The sequence below is a fragment of the Rosa chinensis genome, chromosome 5 (genome assembly GCF_002994745.2).
Source record: "Rosa chinensis cultivar Old Blush chromosome 5, RchiOBHm-V2, whole genome shotgun sequence".
NCBI lineage: Eukaryota > Viridiplantae > Streptophyta > Magnoliopsida > Rosales > Rosaceae > Rosa > Rosa chinensis.
The window spans coordinates 5,467,291-5,484,108 of NC_037092.1; the positions used below are offsets into that span (position 1 = coordinate 5,467,291).

General features: G+C 36.8%; 2 protein-coding genes across 3 annotated transcripts; one reads left to right on the plus strand and one right to left on the minus strand.

The window, feature by feature from the left end:
- Positions 1-1,589: 1,589 nt before the first annotated feature.
- LOC112165361 (probable hexosyltransferase MUCI70) lies at positions 1,590-6,842 on the minus strand. Its single transcript, XM_024301849.2, has 9 exons — positions 6,035-6,842; positions 5,168-5,404; positions 4,821-5,034; positions 4,497-4,606; positions 4,215-4,414; positions 3,753-3,856; positions 2,816-3,003; positions 2,535-2,734; positions 1,590-2,206 (listed from the first exon to the last, which is right to left on the minus strand). The coding sequence occupies exons 1-9, from the start codon at positions 6,288-6,290 to the stop codon at positions 1,964-1,966; spliced, it is 1,752 nt and encodes a 583-aa protein (XP_024157617.1). The 5' UTR covers positions 6,291-6,842; the 3' UTR covers positions 1,590-1,963.
- Positions 6,843-13,361: 6,519 nt separating this feature from the next.
- On the plus strand, positions 13,362-16,484 carry LOC112165372 (L-type lectin-domain containing receptor kinase VII.1). Of its 2 annotated transcripts, none has more exons than XM_024301861.2 (2): positions 13,362-15,809; positions 16,345-16,484. In XM_024301861.2, exons 1-2 carry the CDS (start codon positions 13,763-13,765, stop codon positions 16,467-16,469), a joined length of 2,172 nt encoding a protein of 723 aa, XP_024157629.1. In that variant the 5' UTR covers positions 13,362-13,762; the 3' UTR covers positions 16,470-16,484. The 2 variants fall into 2 exon arrangements, with proteins under 2 accessions (XP_024157629.1, XP_040362473.1); XM_040506539.1 differs by lacking the exon at positions 16,345-16,484 and adding an exon at positions 15,970-16,220 and having other exon boundaries at positions 13,363-15,809.
- The last annotated feature ends 334 nt before the right edge of the window (positions 16,485-16,818 follow it).

A 16,818-nucleotide genomic window follows, 5' to 3' on the forward strand; every position in this document is an offset into this window, starting at 1 on the left:
TATTAACTCCAAACTCCAGGTCATGCAGTCTTTGCCATCTCAATTGCGACACACAAAGTTACCTATAGAGGCAACTGAAGGCTTGATTAAACCCTTACTAAGCCCCAAGTTTCGAAACCAATCAAATAGCTCCTAATTCCTCAACTATTCCACATCTATATGGCATATAACGTTACTTGATAATCAACAGCCAACACGGCTTTAAAGTTCAGATATCATAATATTCAGGCTTCAGATATCATAATATTTAGCTACAAACAGAATTTTAGAGTTACCCCAAGGAGACGGGCTAAAAGGCCTCCCTAGTCCCTACCAGCTTATAATCCTTGAAAATTCCTCTACGAAAAGTAACTTCAAGACAATGTAGCAAGACCCAAAAAGGAACAGGGAATACTAAAATTCACCTAAAATGTAATTGAAAACAAAATCTTGGTGTTGAAATACCTTACACTTCCAACATTAACAAACCCTTTGAGCAAACCCACACAGTTAAAACCACCCAATGCTCAATTCTTCCTAACAAACCTAAAAAATCATCATAATCAACACCCAAAAAAAAAAAAAAAAACATCTTTACACAACCATGGCTTCAAGAAAGTAAATTAACAAAATGGGTATTGAAAATTAAAGCAGACCTGGTGACAGTTTTGCCATGTGGGTAGTAAAGAAGACCCAAAGGATGAGCCTTCTCGTAGTGAAGCTTGTACCTTCCCTCAGTGGGTCTTGAAATAGATCTTAAGCCCCAGTTACTGACGGTCGGTGTTGGTCGACGAAGACAATCACAACAAAGAAGAGCATAGTTTGCTCTCTGTCAATCTGTTCCTCTCTCACCCACTATCTGTTTATGCAGCAACGAAAGGAAGCCACGCAAGAATTCGGCGGTGGCTCAACTGATGAACAGGTGTCAATGGCATTTCAGTAAAATAGTGAACAGAAAGGGTCAAAAGAGTCATGTCACTGTTCATTTTGTTTGTCCTTTTGCTGTTTGCGTTTTAGTATAGTTATAATGTAAGACACAAAACTTCTTTCTTATTGTGAGTGAGGTGGCAAATCACTTCGCTTATGTTAGCGACTATCTGAATCGAAGGATTACGAGGGTATCCTAGCAAAATCAGACTAATTCATCTCCGTAGGGGCACAAACTCGAATGCCCCTCAAACATATCAGTCACAAACTGGTGGAAGTTGGAAGTCGAAAGCTAGACAGGGAGTTTCATACTAGGCCGCTCGATCGACCATATCACATCAGGTGGTTACTTGAGAGTGTTTATGTGAAAAATCAATGTAGATAGAAATTATTTATTCATGTAATTGTATCAGATAAATAAAGTTGTTGGTGTTGACTCTTGAGAATGTTACTTTAATCGAAGTCGTCAGATTATTTGATAAAGTTGGATAAATTAACAATCTCCTATTTAGATGATTTTTAAAGATTTAAAAGACAAACGATTCAGATCATGTGATATAGACATGATAGAGTCTGAACACGCATGTCTGAATTGGGATTGCAATTGCATTTAATCCACTACCATTTAGGACCATCAACAATTAGAACTCATAACCAAAAGAAACAGGAGGGAAATGGAGACATTCAGTAAATTCTGTGAACTTTATTGATTTTGATTTTGAATGGAAGAAACATGAGATGAATACATAGCTTTTTATATGATTGAGACCTGATACAATGCGACTGCGATATTGGAATAACAAATGGAGCAGCAAATATGAGGGTTTGGTAGCAACCCTTGTAATGATTATTTGAAATTATACTTTATATATACAACAAAAAAATTGAGTGAAATCCGCAATTCCCAAAACGTAGAAAGAATGAGGATGGCGAGCGTTACCATGTCGAGGCAGAACTAAAACACTCATCTTTTGCACAAATCTTCCAGCCCCGCCGTGTATGGTTTTTTGAATGGGGAAGGTTAAAGAATAATTATAATTGGATCAAGCAAAACTTTTCAATTTGTATCAGTGTCTCTATTTCCGGTAATAACTTTGCGGTGACGTCTGGAACCAGGCCTCCTTTCTCTCCGGCGCCCTGGTTGGATCTTCCTTACTGGCCTTTCAGGCGCCGTTTCAACTGGTTTGACTGGTGGTTCATTACTTAAAGCTGGTGGTGGCAGTGATGGCAGTAGTGGTGGTGGAAGAGCAGCAACAGGAATATGAGGAGCCATGTGCTCTAATACATCTTTATGGTATTTCTGTGGACGGTGAAAAAATATTACACAGTTAGGAACATGACAAAGAAAGAGAGAATCAAAGCAATGGAGTCCTCAAAAGCCTTAAAGGTTATAGATTTTGGCCAGAATTTTGAAACCGGAAGATGTACAGAGAACCAAGAAGATGGGGGGAATGGAGCAAAAATTTGATTCCACCAAATAAAGCAGGAACAATTTGCAATTTAAATAGGTAGTATTCAAGTAAGCATAGTGAGAAACTAAATAAATCAGATGTTTCTTCTGAGTTCTCTAAAGCTACCATATATCTAAAAAACCAAAATTCCAAACCATAAGCATAAGCATAAATTACCTGAACTACGAAATTGCGCCTTTCACAGTCAAGGAACATATTGATAGTCCAGTTTGTCTTTGCCGTAATGTGATCTCTGACAGTTGAAAAACTAATTTGGTCCCTGGAAGTAAAACGATCAACTTCATTGAACCAAAGACAAGTGAAGAGGTTGCTGATAGGGACATGCTCCCTTATTATTACACATCCTTCAGGAACATCTGCAGCAAGGCCATAACAAAGGAAACTTAGCGAAGCAAAACATGAACAATTTATTACAACAGAAAGAAGTTCCACCTTACCACTTGTAATGGGAAGTTTTGCCTCAGAATATGGGGTCAAACCTTCCTTTTTGTAAAATTCAACCTGAAAGTCAATAGAGGCATTGTCATATTTTCCAGCAACTTTATTTGCCTCAGCTTCCGTAAACACATCAAAGCGCTTATAATGTCTAGAAATTGCAAAAGTTGCATTCTTCCTCCACAAAAACCTGGAAAAAAAAATGAAGGATACATAAAAATGAATGCTAGTAAAAACAAGGTTGACTGAGGCGATCATACAAGAGCCAAGACCCCCTCAACATATGCTATCAGTATGATGTTTAATATTAAAATACTAGAACATTACATGATTGAAGTTGATTGCATAAAGGACAGAATCCCAGTATAGGTTTAAGAGTCAAAGCATTTAACAATTACTCAATTATCATGTTTCATGGGTTTCATCCACACTGGAAAGCATACTATTTGCAGAAAAACAAAAGGGAAAAAGACAAAAAGGCCACCTAGAACAGCGAGAAACAATTTTAGTATTTTACAGAGAACTCGCTCTACATTGATTTGGGGAGTTAACTAGTTAAGGGAAGCATATGATAGTTTTTCTGTTGCTACAGTCATTTGCGGTTGTAAGCCACAAATTTGCCGCAGAAAGGGTCAACGGGGAAATTAAACAAGAGATACTAAATCAAATTGCAGGTGCAAATATCTAACAACATTTTCATCATGGTTGGTATTTTCCATCTCAGCATTTGGATGTTTCTGGGAATCAGACTTGGCCCGTGTTTAACCACAAACTGATGGTATTTCAAACTTGTGGTAATTTGAAAACAAAAAGAAAAATTAAGAAAGAACTATTCTGCAGAATAGAAATCTGAGGACTAAAATTCTAAGCAGTCTCCTAAAAGACCTCAAACAAAAGCTATAAGGCTGGATATTCATTTGAATCTTTAATCAGATATACCTTTCAAGAATTTGGTATGGATCCACGACAAGCTCCAGTTTCCCATCGATCCATAAGGAAAAGCGGGCATTGGGAAACATTCTGTGCACTAGGAGCTTAGGAATCTGCAAAAGATGTAATCAGCATCAATAAGGTACATCCAAATACTATGAATGCATATTAACACAGCATTCTTGATAGATAACCCCATTAATTCTAATGACATTTAAATATAAGGTAACACCATCCTTCGCACTGACTCATTTGTTCCCTACAGAGAAGCTTAAGTGATATTTTACATGTTTGCAAAGCATCAGAACATTCACTTACGATAAAATGCTTGTAGAAAATGATAACAAGGGCATGTAGGGATATTCAAAGCTGCAGTTGTCAGGCAACTATATAATTTTCAAGACATAGTCTAAACTCTGAAGTCTGAACTAGAGTCAACAAAAGTTGCAGGAAGAGAACTATAAATCTTACCTTCCCAGTGCGCCTTCCATCCGTATAAGGTGGGTTATGAATAACAACAGTTCTCCATACACCAATTTTCTTTCTGCTGTCCAGTTTACTACTGTTCTTCAGATAAGCTTCTGTCTCCTCGTCTATAAACATGTAGAAGCAAACAGTCTCCCTGGAATAATCGCTAATGTTCCTTGGCTGGTTTATCTCATCAAAATTTGCTGATGAAAAGGATACAAATGATCAGGAACCCACCAGATTCATCAAAAAAATGTTTGACTTCACATAAATAAGAGCATTTACCAAATATAGCTGATGCAACAACCACACCATGACACTGCTCCATATCATGTAGGTCATCCTCATCCATATCATACCCTGTATTACGCCCAGGTTTACTTCCTTTGACAAACCTGATTGATGCTCAAATTCATCAAACCAAAAATGTATATTAGACATAAATGACTGAATGGCCAGTGTACAGTCTTATAATTACTATACTATATCAGGGAAGAAACTCGGATACATTTGAAAAGATAAAATATATAAATTCTACAGTGCTTACAAACATACTAAGAAAAACTTGACAAAGGTAATAAAAAATAAAAAAAAGCAAAGAAAACCTACCCACAATGCACACTCATTGACTCTCTTATATCATATGAATCACTCCTTTGCTTCAAAGTAGGATATCCGCCAAAATCTGAGCCTCCAAATTCTGTTTCTCTTGATAAATTTTCTTCATAAATGTATGTCAAATTCTTAAGAACAGGAGAATATGAAGGGACCTTTGGCATTAAGGCTATGGCTTCTTCAACAGGAAGATAACATACTGGACAAGCTGAGCAAAAAAAAAAAAAAACAAAAGAAAGAAAATTAGGAACATCATTGACATGGTGCCAGTTGTTAGTCTATCTTTGTGCTTCAATTTTGTACGAAAGTAATAACAACCAAGATAAAACGTAGAAACTCACGCCGTGGTCCAGTTCTCTTCTTATCTGCTGGTGGGGGAGGCAACGAGAATATATTACATGGATGCCCAGGAGGAAGAGTATAACCCAAGAAAAAAGCAGGAGGAGGAGGGGGCAAGGCTAGCGGTGATATGTTGTAACTTTGCTTGTCGTTTTTCACCAAGGATTCAGGATTCCTTAAAATGACGCTGTTGTTAAGACTAATGTTTTGGCGAGCGATGCCTTCTTGTGAGTCTTCACCTATATATGAGCCAACATGATGTTTATACTACTTCCTCACACAAATCAAAGAAATAATGTAGAACTCCAAAACATGGAAAAATCGCATGAAAATGTTTTTGCAGGCAAGCATTCCAAGAATGTAAGAGGCAGGTATAGAGTTAAATACTGTGAACTTGAATGAAAGCCCATGTATATTAAGTCACATCTTTGTATAAGAAACAAACTTTTACCACTATGAAATGAAAGAAGGATCAAAGAAGCCAATATCAAAACAGAGCAAAACTAATTTGAAAGTGTCAATAACCATGAGAACCTCCTGATCAAAGTGGTAAAGCTACTGATCCTCTCGGCTTATTCTACAAAACATTGCCAATCAGAAATGTACACAACAAACACCCCATGACCTTCACATAGGCATTGCTGAAGCACTAAATCAATGTGCTATAATCGAAAACTCACATTAGACTTAATTCTCTTCCCCAGTTTCAAACTGAACCTCAATCAATTCCCTAACACCAATCATAGCTAAACCAGCTGAGGATTAACTTAAACTCAAACAAACCAATATCCACATCAAAAATAGACAACTAAAACATAACCAAATCAACTTCGAAAACCCAACATGCAGAGCAGCAAAAGGGATCAAACCTTTTCCAACATATAAAACCCATCCGAAAACCGCAGCAGAGATTACACACAGCAGCAACATTCCCACCTTTTTCCGGCCAGCAAACTTGCAGATCGAATGGAACAGCCTCTCCTTCTCCTTGAGCATTTTCGAAGGCTTTCGTGCAGATTGAATAGGCAACACTCCGTTGTTAATGATGCTGATGCTGTTGTTCTGTGCCTGTTTATCCAGAGACCCATAACTCCCTGAACGAATTCCCAATGACCCTGTAGTCATTGTTCTTCCAAACCTTCATCTACACCTCTCATCTCCCTCTCAATCCTCTCATTCACAATCTCAATCTAAATTTTCAATCTTTCCAATCACCCACTAACCAAAATCCCACAATTTACAAAACCCACTTCACCAAATCACCCCCAGACTTAGATTTCACTTCCAAATTTCACTGAATCACAAGCTCCCAAAATGCACTTTTTCTTAAAACCACCCACTACCACAGTTCTAACTCAATCTTCCAAAACCTCAAAATCCAAACTTGGGCACTGAAAAAGAAGCAATTTTGCTTGTGGGAAACAAGTGATCAGAGCAAAAGTTTGTGCTTTTTTTTTTTTCAATCAGTGAATGAGAAATTGAATATGAACAAAGATGGGAATTTGAACTCTAAAAACAGGGTGGGAAATCTGAGATTGATGATTGGGGGTTGTAGGGTTTATGACATAAATCTAGGTTTTTATGAAATCTAGGTTTTTTGCTTTATGAATGAAATCTGGGATCACAATTTACAACAAAAGCTTTTCTTCTATGTTTGCTAATTTTGAGGGAGTATGAATTATGAAAAAATATTTGGATTATTTATAAGTCCAAATTAGGAAAATAGAATAAACTATATTATAAAATAAAATTAGAAAATAAGCATATGGGAATTTATGATTGGATAACCTGCGCCATGTGGGTGATGTTAACAACCAAGACGACAGTGATGTCGTACCCGGAGTGCACAGAGGTTTGGTGCTACCTTGAGCTCCAAAGAGGGACGTTTGGCAATTTTAGGGGATTTCATAAAGTATCGATTTTGTTTCTTGGTGCGAAATATCCAAGGTTTGATTCATGTAATATTTAATGATTGGGAATCCAGGAATTTAATTTTCTGTGTTCTAACATTAGCTTTATCTTTTTGTGTTCTTGTCTAATTGTCTTCCAACGAAACACAACATTCTACAGATTTTTATATATTGAAATTTTCTAATTTGTTTTTGTTCTGCATGGTTTCTGACTTTCTGGCCTGCGATTTCACTAATTTTATATATAATACATTATCTTAAGAGTGTTTCGTACTGCTCAAATGTTTTATTTCATATTAAAATAAAAATACGACGATAATAATGTTAGTCTTGGTTTGTGGAGTTCACTTTTTTATAATACAATACACAAAATGTTGTTATATATACTATGTAATTAAGCGTGTATATTGTGTAATTAAGTATTTAGATAGTAAGATCTATTGCGGTGAATGAGTTATTTATTCATTAACACATCATGAATTGAAATATAATTTGATCTCGAGTTCACAATTCCATCTTTAAAAAAAAAAATGAAAAAAGTTCACACTTACATCAAAAAATAAAATGGTCATAAACACTTTCCTCCCCTTTAAATAAAAGTAAAAAAAAAAAGAAAAAAGAGACGTTGGTCCCCATTTATTTATGAGCTTGTCTCCAATTTATTCTTTCTAGTTTTCAAATCAATGTTGGGGTGAATTGGGATTTTAAATTCCTTTTACTTGATGTTCTTCACGATTTGACGCTTGACGATCAATTACTGGGTAAACGATTATGTGCCATATTGTCATGTTAAATTCCTTTTACTTGATGTTCTTCACGATTTGACGCTTTACGATCAATTACTGGGTAAACGATCATGTGCCATATTGTCATTTAAGAAATATTGAACCTTTGTCTTGCTTCGACGTGAAATCTCAAATTACTTTTGCAATAGACGGTCCATTATTGATTTGTATAATTGTCCCTTGGTACAATTTAATAAAAGTACAATGTACCAATCTTTCCACCGGAAAAACGGTTACTTCCCTATAATTGTGCATGCTACATGATGAAATATCAAAAGTGCTAACAATGCTATTATGGTTTGTACAATAGAATATTCTCAAATTCAAGATATCTAATTTTTTTTCAATATTTTAATAAAAACTTTATAATTCACTTTTCATCTGATCTCGAATGATTTATAAGTTTTAGGCTGGACTCTAAATACTTGTAACATATAAATCATGCATATACGTCACATAGAATGAAGTATTTCATTTGTCTTATAATTTAAATTTAAGATGTTTGAATTTACGACTTATTCATCTCTTATTATTTTAGTAATGTTTCCTGGGTGTTGGGCCTGGCCCCTTTTTGTGGGTTGGTTTAGAGTTTTATTTTATTTTGTTTTATTTATTTGCTCATTTATGTCATTAATAAGTCACTACCACATGGTAGGATGAGGTGGGCTTTGTCCAGATCTACGCAGTTTGCGTGCCTTGTCTGCCCTAGGTAGGGAGTGAGTTCTTCGCTTTGTTAAGTGGTCGCAACCTCCTAGTGGCAGGATGAAACTAAATGTCCCCGGATTTATTTTCCTGTGGCAACATAGTGGGAAAGCTGATTTTATTAGTAAAATATGGCTTCAAGTAAGCTTTTACTTTCCGGTATGTCACCATTCTTGTAAAGCGAATAGAGTAGCCAGAAGTGCACTCTTCGCTAATTGGTGCAGTTTAGAATACATATTCTTCATTGAGACGCCTGGTATTATTTCGGGTGATTCTCTTTATGCTTATTGTTATTTGGGGTTTAGGCATTATGTCCCCCCCATGTATTCTATGATTTCATTAATGATCATGGCCTAAGGGTAGCCTGTTTTGGCCCTTCCTTCAAAAAAAAAAAAATTTAGTAATGTTATTGTCTATTACTATATAGGGTTTCATTGCAATGTCATTAATACGTAATTTAATGTCAGTTTCAATCGAACATCGATGAAGCCATGAAGGAGTTAACTTCCTATAAATGAATGATGCATGATTAAAACTAGGGCTTTTTCTTCTGTCATTACACTAATCGTGTACTAAAAGGCAGCACCTTTTAATTTGATGCAAATCCCAAATCAGTGTGCCTCTCTTAGTCTCTCTTTTTTTTTTTTTTTTTTTTTTTTTGAAACGCTCTTAGTCTCTTTCTTAGATTTGGAAAGAGTCTCTTTCTTAGATTTGGAAAGATGGCCTCCAAGTTGCAAATTGAATAATGGGAATGGGCCAAACATTAGTCAAATTCATTGTATCAATTTCTGGTTTTAGACTTAAATTACAAATTAAGAGGACCCCAATTAATTAAGATGCGATAATGATGTCCAAATTGTTTCTATTTCAATCCCTTTACGCCAAGTCATTGCCTCAATGGAAAACACCATGTGCCGGCCATAACTGTCCAAGTTTTCTCACACCGGCCAAGTCACCGTCCGAGCTACACCACGACCTTGCCACCATCAAGAACAATACTTAATTTTATCAAGCTTTTAAGCGCTAGTAAACTTGTGTGTTTGACAGTTTGACACAATTATATGAGTAAACGATATCTGATGTAATTGATTTGATTTTGCAGGTGAATAGTTTCTTACGGACTATTTTTAAAATTATTAGTTCTTAGTGTGATGCCAAATAACAAAATGATAAAGAAAAGAGAAAACTTGACTTAAATCAAGTTGGAACCCACATACTTTCCCTAAAATAAGCGACTATTATTTTGTTGTCTATAGTTAGATGTACCTACACAGCAAACTTCTCGATATTGCAGATTTGTCACGAATTAGCTAAAGAGGCGTAAAATGACGCAAACGGAGCCGGCAAATAGACGTGATCGAGCTAATCTATAGGTTTTGATCAATCAAACTCAACAAACATGGTCCGAGCCCTAGAAGAATGATTTGCCGGGCACGAGACAAAGTATGATAAAATCGTGGACCGCAAGTCATTATGGGCCTAGATCTTCAGATATTCAGCCACTGATAGGCCCAACTTAAAATGGGAGAACCCCAAATATTGCAGGACTCCAACTCATACCTGGGTTTAGCCTGTCCAATTGGGCCTGCACCTAATGTACATTTTTGGCCCGTTATATATCATCTCCATTGTTTTCAATGCATAATAGCATATTTTCGTAGTGTGATTCTGGGAGTAAAATAGAGAAGCCATCTCCATGCCTTGATCTTAATTGGTTGATCATTATCATCTCTGATCTCTACATGTCTTTTGAAACCTTGATCTCTACATGTCAACTTACGTTATATGCCACCAACTAAATCACCGTCTTAATTAACTAATCACTTTCTTCTTAGGAAATTTCTTAGAGTTGATCGTGTTTAAGTCTTCTACTCGTGTTACTACATAAAAAGTGTTTAGTCCTCTAAAATAATATTCCTCATGTAACTTGGTCGTTTTGATCACACTGAGTCCTCTAATAAGCATTAAAAGACCTTGTTGTCTAGATTGGTAGCTTCTAGTATAATATACTTGATCTTTGTTTGTGTCTAAAGGTCTTATATGATCATTTTCCCCAAACAAGTTTCCTGTTTGAATTTTTTTTTTTTTTTTTTTAAGAAAATAAACCATCTATTAATAACCAAACAAATTTCCTGTTTGAAATGAAGCATACAGATAAGGGAAAGAAAGAAAAAAAAAGATGGAGAGATAGCACACAGGGGTTTCAATTATTGATAAAAACTAAAAAATCAAGTATGACTGAATATGCGTTAGGCGGTGGCTCATAAGATTAACATGTGTAAATGACATTTCAGTAAAATACGAGACAGAAATGTGTAAAATCATTGAGTCATTATTCATTTCGCAAAAAGACAAACGAAATAATAAATTATTTTAGAGTCGAGTTTAGTATAAAGTCATTACATATCGCACTCCCTCATATGACAATTACATTACATGATTATATTCTAATTCATATAGTGCTAATGAACATAACCGTTCTCACTTTTTACTTATAAGAGTATTTAATCTTTATTAATTAAGCCAATTCTGTAGAGAATGGTTAAATTTTTGAAGTACCTGTAATGCCCATAGTTTATTAATATGAAGAATAACAACATTTTCATCATGAGAGGGTGAAATTGATATTAGCCATAAAACTGAAAATAACTACCCACTATCCATTTATTTTCTTTTTTGTTTTTCAATCTTTATCTATTTTCATAAATTTTCAAAAATAATCAGTCAAATGGCACGCACAGAGTGTGTGTCAATAGACTAGTTAGTAATAAACCGAATTTGGATACTCTAGTTATAAGACATGAAAAATTTATTGGATTTAGATTCAAGTCTTACTTTATTGGGGAGGTGAACAAAACTCTTGTCAAATACACGATAATCAGAAAATTCAAAAAAATATGTTTTGAAAAATCAGACATTTCCGGAACCATCCGTTTGAGAGTCAAATAACTGATTCACACAGTACGTGGCATAAATTGCAGAAAGATCTTGAACAAGAGCAAACTTGATCAGCAGCGAAGTAGCGGATGTGAATTGTGAAACGTCTCCCAAGTCCCAAGTCGTAAGAGCAGCAGCAGCAGCCGCCAACCTGCCCAACCATTTGCTTTTTCGTACGGAGAGTCCAACAGCAGCCTTGTTTTCTCTGTCCCATGGTTTTGTATGAAAGAAGGATACGTTGACCCTTCAACATCTGCCCTGGAAATGGGGTTCCATTTCCCATAAATTAACGAAGGTGCCATTATTCAGTAGAAATATATATTTCCATTCTCTACTTCACCCGCCAGGATAAATTTTCAACTAAAATCTCATTGACACTGTAAAGAAATATCAACCACTGCTTCGATATGATTAAGCAAATGTAAACTTTTTTTGTTTATTGGATACGTTGGCCTTTAATTGTAACTAATACAATAATTGCACGCCTCTAAGAAGCAGTTAGAAAAAGTCATCACTCAAAGCACAATATAAAGCATATATAGTTATAGTACACCTACCTTTTGTGATTAAACCCAGATAGTACACCTAAAGAAATTGACCGCGAAGCTTTTGGTTTCTTTGTGACCTATTCTCTAAAAACAAAAGAAACAAGGGGTTAGGGACGACTTAGGCAAAGAAGGAAGAAGATTCTCTTAAAAACACATTTCGTTGAGAATAAATTAACTAAATTGTTCAAAAAAAACTCCCATATTCATCAAGGCATTTCTTTGAAATTACATATTTATTGATGGGGAAATTATTGTAGAGTCCTGGACCACTAGGTGACATATTTGATATGGTAGTTCGGACCAATAAAATATTAACACGCGTACAACAACTCAGATGAGAGTTGAATGGTTTGTTGGGTCGTTAATTCTATAGCACTTCTTTGTCTTCAAGTCTATCCCTTTACACTACAAGTCTAAGACACTTCTTCTTTGTCTTCACTTTTCACTGCCTTAAACTCCAAAGCACTTTAAACCCAAATTTCTTATCTATTTTGGTTTACTGGATCTTGGTCTTCTCTATCTACAAATCTTCCAATATATCATAAGATCTAAATCTTTTTTAACTAACGTAAGATAAATTCTAAATTCTAAATTCTAAATTGCAATCTTGCAAAGCGCAAAGTTCAAATGAACTTTGTTGTGTTGGGGAAAATCTGCAAGAGTGGAAACCTTCGAGTTTGTTTGGTAGAAACCTCTTCTACTGGGGTATGAAGATGCCAGATCTCAAATTCTTGAGAACCGTATAAGTTTCTTGATTTCATGTGAATCAGTCTCACATAATTAAAAAAATCATTCAAAGAACTTAAATTTCCCATAGATCTTGAATACTAAACAACATATTTTAGCTTTAAATTTCATAATAAGTATAACAGTTTTCATAAATCAACAACGTTGGGATTGAGATTAAACCCAAAAAATAGAGATTTGTTGGGAATTTGGGATGACGTCCTTAACGACGCTATCTCTAATGTTAACTGATATGTCAAAAATAAACCACATGTCCTAAGCTTATTGATCAGGACCACCATCTTAACACTGCCACATGGTAGTCCAGAACCACAGAATAATTTCTTTTATGAGAAGAGTAACGAAGAATATTTATTTCATATATACGTTATTGTTGGAAATGAACTATTATTCATATATTTTTTTAAAAGGCAATTGTTCACACTGTAACACAATTTGTTCACATTCTTATTGATGAGAATGTAATGGTGAACATGTATTTCATATATATGCGGTCATTGAAAATGAACTATTATTCATATATTTTTTAAAGAAATAATTGTTCACACTGTAGCACAATTTAATCTCTATGCTGTGATTGAGAATTATTTTTCAAATAAGTGCAATTGGGAAACATCTTCATTGGCTTCTTCAACTCTTAAAAAAAAGAATTGGACCAAGAAAATGAATAACTTATCATTGTATCTGAAAATTTACTCTCTGATCTGTGACCTAAGCCGGCCACCGACGCCCCTAGAGTCGGCGAGACAGCCAGTTCCCACCTAATAAATCAAAAACCCCTAATACCATTATCGTAATTAACCCCAAATCAAAGGCCAAAAGCTCAGCATCTTACTTCCATTCATCAGTTTGACCCCAAACTCTTTTGACTTCACAAATTCCCAAAATCCTCCACCTTATCAACAGCTTCACGCAGAATCTCAACTCCCGTGTTTTCCCCTGTTTCTCATGTCCTCTGCTTCTCCACCATGAAAACCCTTCTCATCTTTCTTCTCCTCCTCTCCCTCCGACCCCTCTCCGCCTTCGATTTCATCTTCAACGGCTTTAACTCCTCCTCCAACCTCCTCCTCTTCGGCAACGCCACCGTCTCATCTCAAATCCTCACTATCACAAACGCCACCAGCTACTCCATCGGCCGAGCTCTCTACAAGTCCAAAATCCCAACCAAAGCTCCGAACTCTTCATACATCTACCCTTTCTCGACCTCCTTCGTCTTCTCCATCGCTCCTGACAAGAACACTCTCCCCGGCCACGGCATGGTCTTCATCTTCACGCCCGCCGAGGGCATAAACGGAACCAGCGCCAGCGAGCATTTAGGGTTGCTCAACTTCACAAACAGAGGCCAGTCGACGAACCACGTTTTTGGGGTCGAGTTCGATGTATTTAAGAACGAGGAGTTTAAGGACATTAGTAACAACCACGTCGGAATTGATGTGAACTCATTGGAGTCGGTTAATGCATCCGAAGCCGGGTATTGGAGTGAGGATAAGGTTTTCAAGAAGTTGAAGCTCAACAATGGTGAGAATTACCAGGCTTGGATTGATTATAGGGATTCGGTGATTAATGTGACTATGGTGAAAGCTGGGATGGCGAAGCCGAAGACTCCGTTGTTGAGTTATGTTTATAATCTTTCTGATGTTTTGGAGGATGAAATGTTTGTCGGCTTCACAGGCTCAACGGGGCAATTAGTCGAAAGTCACATGATTTTGGCTTGGAGTTTCAGCAATACTAATTTTTCTTTGGGTGAGAGTTTGATCACTTCTGGCTTGCCTAATTTTGTGCTTCCTGAGGCTTCGATTTTTAAGTCTAAAGGGTTTATTGCTGGAGTTACAGTTGGGGGTTTGTTTGTAGTTTGTGTGATTGCTCTGTTTACTCTGTTTTTGGTTAAGAGAAAAAGGAGGATGAAAAGGGAGAGAGGTGAAATGGAGGATTGGGAATTAGAGTATTGGCCTCACCGGATTACTTATTCGGAAATTGAGGCGGCGACGAAGGGGTTTCGGGAAGAAAATGTGATTGGAATTGGAGGGAATGGGAAGGTGTACAAGGGTGTTTTGGCAGGAGGGGCAGAGGTTGCGGTGAAGAGAATTTCACATGAGAATAATGGAATGAGAGAGTTCTTGGCTGAGATTTCAAGCATTGGGAGATTGAAGCATAGAAATTTGGTGGGATTGAGAGGTTGGTGTAAGAAAGAGAAGGGGAATTTCATGTTGGTCTATGATTATATGGAAAATGGGAGTTTGGATAAGTTGATTTTTGATTGTGATGAGAGTAAGATGTTGGGTTTTGAAGACAGGATTAGGGTTTTGAGAGATGTGGCTTCTGGGGTTTTGTACTTACATGAAGGATGGGAATCTAAAGTGTTGCACAGGGACATTAAGGCAAGCAATGTGTTACTTGATAGGGAAATGAATGGAAGGTTAGGGGATTTCGGGTTGGCGAGGATGCACGGGCATGGTGATGTGCCCGGCACTACTCGGGTGGTAGGAACCGTGGGGTACTTGGCCCCGGAAATCATTCACGTAGGGCGAGCGTCCGCCCAGACGGACGTTTTCGGGTTCGGGATCTTGATTTTAGAAGTGATGTGTGGGAGGAGGCCTATAGAGGAAGGGAAGCCACCCTTGGTGGAATGGGTGTGGCAACTCATGGTGAAAGGGCAATTGCTAAATGCGTTTGATGAGAGGTTGAGGGGCAGAGGTTTGGGGTTAAGTGAAGAGGAGGTGGAGAGAGTTTTACATTTGGGTTTGTTGTGTGCTTACCCCGAGCCAAATGCAAGACCATCAATGAGGCAAGTGGTGAAAGTTTTGGAGGGGAAGAATGACAATGAGGGCTGCGATGAGTCTGAAACTGAGGAAATGGATGCTTATTTGGTTCAGAAATTGCAATCCAAGGACACGTGGTCTGAGTTTTCACATAATTTTGGTTATGGATTATCATCACACCCAACTTTTCAAGATATCAAGCAGTCAATATCCAACTCAATGTCTCTCTCTTGGTCCAGTACTAATATAGTGGAGGGTAGGTGAACCTTATTCATCATTTACCAAATGTTTTTTTTTTCCTTTATTTTTTTTAGTTATAATTGATTGGGTGTTGTAGAAAAAAATTAATGTGTAAATATGATATCTAAAATTTTATTCTCTTTGTATTATCCTCAATCTTGAGATTTCTGTCCCATGATTTGCTGTGGGGTAAAGCTGCTACAACTCAGGCATCATTAGCTAGGAAAGTAGGAATCATGCTGTTTCGTTCATATTGATGAAAGGAAACGATGCTCAAATATGATAGCTATGTTTTTAGATAGGAAGGTTGGTAGAAGTAGAATGATCAACTTGAAAAGCAGCTAAAAATGATATATTCAATAAAATGTTGGGCCCGATTGAGTCTGAATCATTTCGATTGTGGAATAAGATAAGCTTATCATAACTAAAAATGGTAACAGTGTGTAGATGTCCATCTAAGGCACATACATTTCATTTCCGGTGAGCGGATATAAGTTTATCTTCCCTACATTCTCGACGAATTTTGCTACCTAACGAGCTTAGAATTGCAGCCGGGCATGACCGCACACTCCTCCGATTGACATGTCCTCAATCATCTTCATTCGAAACTTCTGGTATTTGGTCGCGATCAGTCATGCTCGGCCAGCATCCATTCTGTTATAGGTCACTTCTTTAGTAGCGTAGCACATCCTGACATCCCTTGAGGTCCCGAGGGCAAAACCGAAGAAAAGATATGGAGCTTAGTTGGGCCTATCCAATGAAATATGGACATAGGGCCTAGGTTTGATCCGAGATCATAGTTTTTTTTTTTTTTTTTTTTCTTTTCTTTCTTCTTTTTTAAGGTTCCCTAGTCATTGGAATGACATCGATCAACAATCAGTCCAGCTAGCTATATGGATATGTTATTTTAAGTCTCATTATTAAGGAAATGGACAATGCACGTGGGAGTCAGACAAACAGATGAGTTCTCATTGTCTTCCTTTTCTCAAGGGACGGGGGCCATGGGGCACTTGGAAAGAAAAGGA